The 8,912-nt window shown below is 46.1% G+C and overlaps 1 protein-coding gene across 1 annotated transcript in view; it reads left to right on the top strand.

Annotated features, from left to right (window-relative positions):
• Positions 1-251: 251 nt before the first annotated feature.
• LOC306918096 (BCAS3 microtubule associated cell migration factor-like) overlaps positions 252-8,912 on the top strand; it is a gene marked incomplete at its 3' end in the record, with an annotated part of 61,950 nt that continues 53,289 nt past the window's right edge. The window contains exon 1 of the mRNA XM_079530985.1: positions 252-397. Within this exon, the coding sequence (XP_079387111.1) occupies positions 294-397 (104 nt within the window). The 5' untranslated portion in view covers positions 252-293. The remainder of the gene's footprint in view (positions 398-8,912) is intronic.

Below are 8,912 nucleotides of genomic sequence, written 5' to 3'. Positions count from 1 at the left end.
AACGTTATAAGGGTATATTATGATATATTAATAATTGCTATATAGAGTGTTTGTTCAGTAACAGGTGTCCCTTCATCTCTCCAGCTGTTTAACAAACTGAAAATACATTTTCAAGTGGATCATCTATTTAATCCAATCAGAATTGAGAAATGTATCAGCTTCAATAATTGTATAGTGTTCCAATTTTGACTGAACTCTCTCTCTCTCGCGCTCTCTCTCTCTCTCTCTCTCTCTCCATCTTTACAGTCAAGCTGAGCAGCCAGGAATCGTACAACAACTTCACCAACAACAACATGGGCAACCCGTGCCTGTCTCCCCTCCCCAGTATGACCACCGTTCTGCCCCTGGCACAGATCAAACAGCCCATGAGTCTGGGCACCATCACCAAGCGCACCGGGTAAGACACGCACACACGCAGACGCACGCGCACACACACGCACACAACGCACACACACACACACACACACACACAACACACACGCACACACACCCCTCTCCATGCTCCTCCACGGCCATTCTTAGGTTCTAATAACCCAGACATCACTCCATCATTCACTCAGTAGATGTTTGTTGTATGAATGTGTTAGACCTGTAACAAAGTAGGCTGGTGTCTCCCAGCCATGCATGTTGTATTTTCTCGGGGGATTTCACTCTTAAGTGTGTTGCAAATTTATACTAAATAGCTTAGCATCTCATCGCTCAATCATCCGCCCTGCATCCAAATCTGGGACTGTCGGACCCTCGTCTGACATCCCCAGGATGGACAGACGGACGGACGGACGGACGGACGCGGCCTCTGGTGGACTGTGTGAGCAGCAGGTAGCCGATGCCCCCGGCTGTCTTTTTGTCTCAAACTGCCGGCGGTTTGCATAAGCTCACGAAGGACACAATAGATGAAACGCCAACTCGCCCTGCAGCGTCCGGTTTCACTATATACTATATCAAAGAATTGATCTCTGTGAGGTGACGTGTGTTTTAAAACAACAGTTAAGACATTATTAAAAGCATTTCCACCCGCAGTGATGCCCCTGACAGGTGGTATAGGACAGGTTTGTAGGGAACACAACAACAACGCTGTACATGTGCCAGTCCAACAGTCACGTCTTGGTTCCCGGGCCTTCGTCAAGCATTGAAATGATGTAGTTTTAAGGCACCATCATGGCATTAACCGACTACCGCACCTCGCTAAGCACATTTACATACAGGTGGCTCCAGAAATATAGACAGATTTTAATATTTTTCATTTAAATGTAATTTTCCTAATGATTGAAGCGGTGTGATTTGTCCCCCCCCCCCGTGATATTTGATAAGTGAGTTCAGGGAATGAAAACAGAGACCTGATACCTGGACGCTGTCCGCAAGCTGGACTCTGTTTTCCCCTTAGGATGACGTCCAAGGCAGGGCGGCTAAAGAGGCTCCTTTGCATTCTGCCCTCTTAGCTCACCCAGTCTCCCATTACCGCAAATTAGCATGTAAATACTAACTGCACTCGCTCACATGCTATCGCTGTGCCATGTGCCTAAAGAGGATGCTTCAACTTACTGGGTTACTTTTTAGCACTTCTCTCTTCAGGTGTATTAAAAAAAAAAATATATATATATATATATATATATATATATATATATATATTATTTTTAACCCATTTAGGCCTGACGTCGAAATAAAAAAAAAATCTTCTAAATCCTCCAGTTTTCTGAAATAAATATTTTCACGATTTTTCAAAAATAGCAGACCTACAAGCTCGTAGCGCAGGGTTCCCCAATTAACTTTCCTCAAGGGCCATATTTTGACTAGGGTACCAGGCTGGGGGCCGAGTCCGCACGCGCGAAAAATTGGGTTTTTAATTTTTTCATCAATTAATTAAAAATTGTTCTCAACCAGTGGTCCGTTGTTCTCAACTGTTCTCAACTGTTGGTGCCCAGTTTGACATGCATAGGCTACTGACCCCCATTTAATGCCATTTATATCTGGGACACCCCCCCAAAACAAAACAAAAACCTTTTTTCTTTTTTTTCTTTTTTTATTATTCCAGGGGCCACAAGGGGGCGCTCCGCGGGCCGCAAATGGCCCGCGGGCCGCCTATTGGGGAACCCTGACGTAGCGCGTCACTCGGTGGCGCGCTATGAGGGAAGAGAACAGGAAGAGAACAGCCTTGCTGCTGGTCACTTTCATTCTGCTGGAAAGTCCTATGAAGCCACGTGGGAGACCTGTCTGTCTGTCTGTCTGTCTGTCTGTCTGTCTGTGTTGCGCCTTCTCTCTCTCTCTCTCTCTCTGTCTCTCCATCCGCTCTGGGGGAGGTCATCAGCACTAATGCATCAGGACATGCAGCTGTGCAGATGGCTCCTCCTGACCCACACCAGGCCCTGCTGCATGCACAGGACGGCACCAGACACACACACACACACACACACACACACACACACACACTCACACATTCTGAGGCGGCAGGTTGAGCCCCTAGAGTGGGGCTGATATCATATGCTTTCACGGTATACTCGCGCAGGAGTGCTCGGGCACCATCTGTCTGTCTGCGCAGCCAGCCCGCTCTCACTCTTTTGTGTGCGTGCGTGCGTGCGTGCGTGCGTGCGTGCGTGCGTGCGTGCGTGCGTGCGTGCGTGCGTGCGTGCGAGCGAGCGAGAGGTGGGGCATCATCGGGCAGCTGTATTTACACCTGTATGAGCAGATTCCTGTTGGCAGGGCATCACAGGAACACACCAGCTGCTTAACCTACATTCTCTCCTGGGTCGTCTGTATGTGCACTGTGGCATGTGACACACACATACACACGTGTGCACGTGTGTGTGTGTGTGTGTGTGTGTGAGAGAGCAGTGAATCTTCGCAAGCCTTTGTTCTGACCTGGCTGGATTGTCAGGATCCCTCCCCTCACCCCACATACAGTAAACAGCTGTGTGGTTTCTATAGTGGACCTGACATACATTGCTTCATAACGCTTCAACGACTACTCGTTTCTGGGTCTTCTGGAGCCACTTATTCCACCTTCAAAACGAAGCCACAACAACCAATAGGCCTTCAGAAGGAGGTTCCAGTGCTCTCCACATCTCAGGGTGAGGGTTGCGGGTCGGATGTGTCCCTCCATCCTGCCTGATAACCTCCTGCAGACGAGGTTACAGCAGGAGGCCAGAGCCAAGGTTCTGCTAGTCTGTGGTGGAGAGAAAACAAACACATACTCGTGTGTTTTACTTAAGTAAAAATATCAATACTGCGATGTAGAAATAAATACTCTGCTGCAAGTAAAAGCCTGGAATTATAAATGTATACTTGAGTTAAAGTACAAGTATCGGTATCAACATACAGTACTCATTATGCAGATTGTCCCATTTTGCAAGATATTAATTGTATTGCATTTTCTTTTTTAAATACCAGATCTGCAAGCTTCTAGATCTGCATATAGATCTGGTATTTTCAAATGGCCGAAATATGTAGGGCTGAAGTGGTTACCGTATGTTTTGTAGGCTAATAACAATCAAAATCTACAAAGTAACTAGTAACTAAACTTTTCAAATACATCTAGTGGAGTAAAAGTACAATACTTGGATCCGAGATGTAATGGAGTAGAAGCAAAATGATTGGAATTTTGAAATACAAAGAAGTACAAATACCTCAAAATGATACTTGATACTTTCCAGCGCTGCTGCTAGTCCTCACATGCACCGGTGGCGCCGGTCGCGTCCACACAACAGAACTGCAGATAACCCCACCGTTTGGTGCTTCCCGTCTCAGAGGTGTCGTTTTGGGGAAGGAAAGGCCCAAGAAATATTGTTTCTTGGTCCAAACATCCCCTTGCGTGGGAAACGAGGTCACTGATAGAAGTGTATAAGCGTTGCTGCTGTCCTGAGGGGGAGTGTTAGATTTGTGGACGGGACAGTCAGTGAGGAACATGACTGAGAACATGGAGTCGTTCGAAGCCACGCGCTCAAAGTGCAAGCATGCTCTCCTGTCCATTAATTCATTCTGGGCGGGAAACCCTTTTGGTGTTTTAAACATTATGTTATAATTTAGCTATTGAAAAATAGCAGATCTACAAGCTCGTAGCGCGCCACTGAGTGGCGCGCTACGAGCTTGTAGTTGTAGGTCTGCTATTTTTTCGTGAAAATGTGCCTCAAATTTGGAATATATTCATTCAGAACGAACGTTTTTAACTCAAATCTTTGCTTCTGGAGGGTCCCTGGAACAACATATTTTCAGATGGGGGTCTCGGAGGCCAATTAGAGATCATTTTTGGGGTCCTTGACATGAAATATTGAGTGATATAGGCCTAGAAACAGGTATTTCAAAAACCTTTTTCAGGCCTAAATGGCTAATTCACTTGCTGCAGGCAGCGCACACCTCCGGGTGTCAGGGTTTCATCCTCTGTTTATACACACACTCACACAGTGTGAGTTCGTCACAACATTAAATACATTGATTGATACACGTGCACTAACGAAACAAAACAAGAAAAGAAAGGAAAAAAACATGACCCTTGACCTGAGTCTAGCTGATGGCATTCTGCAGCTAATGCAGATTGAGATCAAATAGAGACAGAAACACAGCGAGACCCCGTGACCTGCCACAGATGGGCCCTCAGATTACTGTAATATGTGTGCACGAGGCAGCCGCCTGCCAGCCCATTGTCTCATAGAGCTGTAATGAGAGCAAGGGCTCCAAATGGACTTTCACCACTTAAGCCCTATAATATATACTTCGTCGTACGGTACGGTGCGACAAAACAGTGAAAATAGCCCGTCGACAAGCTCACAGCACGCCCGCGACGCGGCACGTCGTGAGCTTGTAGATCTACGTTTTTATTTTTTTTGCAAAGGTTTTGATGTTGAAAAAATGTGCCCCAAAATAGGGACAGCAGTGTTAATGTGGCTAAGAGCGCCAGCAGCAGGTTTGAGCTTAGCCCTCTCCCGTGTGCACGCTGTCCCGGAGGCTTCCATCACCACTGGAACATGTCACACGCCAGCCAGGCTAAACCTTTTGCACAAATCACCCTTCTTCTTCTTCCCTCTCTCTTTTTTTTTTAATGGCCCTGGCGGAGAAGCTATTAGGACAGACGGGTTAAGAGATGAATGTGTGAACGATTACTCTGTGGGAGTGGGGTCGTCGCCCTCACAGGTCGATTTATGCTCTCTCTCTTCGCTGGTTCTCTCTCTCTCTCTCTCTCTCTCTCTCTCTCTCTCTCTCTCTCTCTCTCTCTCTCTCTCTCTCTCTCTCTCTCTCTCTCTCTCTCTCTCTCTCTCGCACATGCTCTCTTGCTCAGTCTGCCTGCAATCTGTGTTGCCAACATCACATGTACTTTTTTTTTTTTTTTTTGTAAATGTTGAGTAAATTGCTATAATGATGACATTAGCACAGCCCTGGGAACATGCGTTTGCTGAGGTTAAAATTGAGCTGTTGCAGGAGTAGGTTTTATGGAGTAGCCTTTTCTTGTACTATTGTTGTTAATACAGGCAATGCTAGTTGTAATAATAATAATAATAATGCCTCCCTGCATGTGCTTTTAAGCCTCTCCAAATGATCCAGATTGCTGCTGATCTTCAACTAGCCACAATTTTCACATGTCTCCCCCCTTTTCCGCTCCATCCATTCGCTCCCAGTTATTAGTACAAAAGTACAAAACACTGATGTTGGCCTACAAAGCAACTAAATGTATGGCACCCCCATAACTTCAAAGCCCGATCCAACCCTACACAACCCCTCCTGCTCACTCAGATCAGCTAACACAGGGAGAACCTTTGCTAAAACATCCAGGACAGCGCGCCACACGTCCCAGACTCTTCTCCCTTCTCTAAAACACCCTGGACAACGCTCCACACGTCCCAGACTCTTCTCCCTTCTCTAAAACACCCTGGACAACGCTCCACACGTCCCAGACTCTTCTCCCTTCTCTAAAACACCCTACAACGCTCCACATGTCCCAGACTCTTCTCCCTTCTCTAAAACACCCTGGACAACGCTCCACACGTCCCAGACTCTTCTCCCTTCTCTAAAACACCCTGGACAACGCTCCACACGTCCCAGATTCTTCTCCCTTCTCTAAAACATCCAGGACAACGCTCCACACGTCCCAGACTCTTCTCCCGTCTCGCTCCCAAACTATGTGAATTCAACTTCCCATTGCAATTGGAACTGCAAAACTCACTCCAAAACCTCCACCGTAGTCTGAAGACTCACCTCTTCAGACTCCATCTTAGCCCGCAGCACTTGCTGTGGCACTTTCCCTAGCCTTGACGACCTTAAAGGCTTATGCAAAGGCTAAAGATGTCATTTACATACATGTTAAATGTAGACAGACGCCAGGTGGCATCCTGGAGTGTTTATACCGTAGTTTCCATGTACAGATGTGTGTGTGTGTGTGTGTGTGTGTGTGTGTGTGTGTGTGTGTGTGTGTGTGTGTGTGTGTGTGTGTGTGTGTGTGTGTGTGTGTGTGTGTGTGTGTGTGTGTGTGTGTGTGTGTGTGTGTGTGTGTGTGTGTGTGTGTGTGTGTGTGTGTGTGTGTGCAAATTCGACACACGTGTTCCACACCCCCCACAGGGAGTGCAGTCCCCGGTTGTCGAGTCGGTCGGACCCACGGTTGTCCAGAACCGCCCCCAAAAAGGCCCCGGGCTCTGCACAGGGCCCCTGCCCAGGGTCCATATATGGAGCTGGCCTGTTCTGACATCATTCTGACGTCTGCATTGATTCCATATTTGGACATGCTTGACAAAGAACTCCATATATGGGCATAAAAGGGACACAGACATAATATCTGGGTGGGGCATTCATTTACAACTTGCATCGTTCCAAGTAGGCCAGTGCCCAACGGGCACCGCTCTAGTATACACAATGAGCTATATATATGACGTCATTTATTTTTATTTTTAAGGGGCGCTAGCTAGCCCCTCCTATAAACAGCTTTTGACCCCACACGTCTCAAGGTTTTGCCATTGACAATGAAAGGGGAATCCCGGTCAAATGTCCGCTAAATCTTGTCCCCGCCCGTCTCAATATTTCACATTGACAATGAACGGAGAAATGACGTCAGAATTCCGCTAAATATGACGTAACATTAAACATCGAAACATTAAACGCCATTGACATTGAAGGGAAGATTTACGTCATATGTAAACAAACGAGCAAATCAGCCAACCAATCACAGGCAACAGGCATTCTGATTGGCCAGTATGAGATGATGCATGATGATGATATGATGATAAGAGCTGATAATTCCACTAAAGATGACGTAAATTAAACATCAAAACATTAAACGCCATTGACATTGAAGGGAGAACTTACGTCATATATAAACGAGCAAATCGGCTTGCATGTTGGTGGGAGCGCTTGGCCAATAAGGGACCACCTTATTTTATGTATCAATGTCAAACGTCCGCTAACATAAATTGATGTACGATGATGACAAGAGTGCCCCTCATTTCACACGGGTGTGACTTTTTTTTTCTTTTCTTTTTTCTTTTTTTTACGCTGATTGGCTGAAGTGGTTGTTTGTCAACGCTGTAGTCCCGTAACCAGAGTCGGACTCCATTTGCATGTATGGAAATGCAATTTCTGTGACGTGGCCAAAAAAAGGCAGATCTACAAGCTCATAGCGCGCCACCGAGTGGCACGCTACGAGCTTGTAGGTCTGCTATTTTTGAAAAATCGTAAAAATGCGGCACTAAAGAATATATATTCTTTCAGAGCAAACGTTTTTTTTATTTCGACGTCAGGCCTAAATGGGTTAAAGTTATCTAGGCTGCCTGTCGTGGCTGTAATGGGAGTTTACTCCAAGCCGTCGGGCCATGGAAGCATAGAGCTGCTTCAGGTGTTTCTTTACATGCCACTGTAGGCACTTGGAGCAGGTCAGCGCTAGAAGACCTGAAGGGGGCAGTATGGAACATATCTAGCCCATTTAGGCCTGACGTCGAAATAAATAAAAAGTCTTCTGAAAGAATATATATTCAAAGATTTGTGCCACATTTTCACGATTTTTCTAAAATAGCAGACCTACAAGCTCGTAGCGTGCCACTCGGTGCTTGTAGATCTGCTATTTGCTTTGCATAATGCTTAGTTAAAACACCAAAACGGTTTCCCGTCCAGAATGGGCTAGGCAGGCAGTCATAGAGGTAGGAAGGTGCCAGACCATGGAGAGCTTTATAAAAAAAGTCAAATTATTTAAAAATCTATCCTAAAAACAACTGGGAAGCCAGTGTAGTGAAGCTAAAACTAAACTAAACTAAAACTCTCATCTTAGTTTTAGTTCAAATTCTGGCTGCCGCAAAGTAAACAACTGACGGTAATCTGTCAGTTGTTTTCTTTGGCAGGCCAGAAAAAAAGTGCATTGCAGTAATCAAGCTGAGAGAAAAACAAAGGCGTGGATCAAACATGTTTGCGTCGCCCAATGACAGGCTCTAATTCGGGCAATAATTACATAACTGGTCATTTTTTATTCCCCCCGAAACGTAAATGGTGTAACCGCGACCAGCGACACTTTTCTTATAAGCCGTGAATAAAGCTTGTTTTGAGAATTAAAAATTCTGTTAACATTGAAGTGGATGGTAAATGGTAAATGGTGCATTTATATAGCGCCTTTATCCAAGGCACTTTACATAGATTGTGCATTACATTCACCCATTCATACACCGATTGCGGCGGAAGCCATGCAAGGTACCAACCAGCACATCAGGAGCAATTTGGGGTTCAGTGTCTTGCCCAAGGACACTTCGACATGTAGACAGGAGGAGCCGGGATTCGAACCGCCGACCCATGGATCATTGGACGACCTGCTCTACCTCTTGAGCCACAGTCGCCCCATGGAGGGGATGGGGGGGGAACGAGAGCAATCCAGACGGTGGTGAAGTTAGCGGTCTTCACCACATTTATCAATAAAACCCCCCCAAAAGTCGTCATTGGTCAGGTCCTTTGCGGGA

The sequence above is a fragment of the Electrona antarctica genome, assembly GCF_951216825.1.
Source record: "Electrona antarctica genome assembly, contig: scaffold_129, whole genome shotgun sequence".
Taxonomy (NCBI): domain Eukaryota; kingdom Metazoa; phylum Chordata; class Actinopteri; order Myctophiformes; family Myctophidae; genus Electrona; species Electrona antarctica.
The sequence above is the reverse complement of the archived record's forward strand: the minus strand, read 5'-3'. Positions and strand labels throughout refer to the sequence as shown.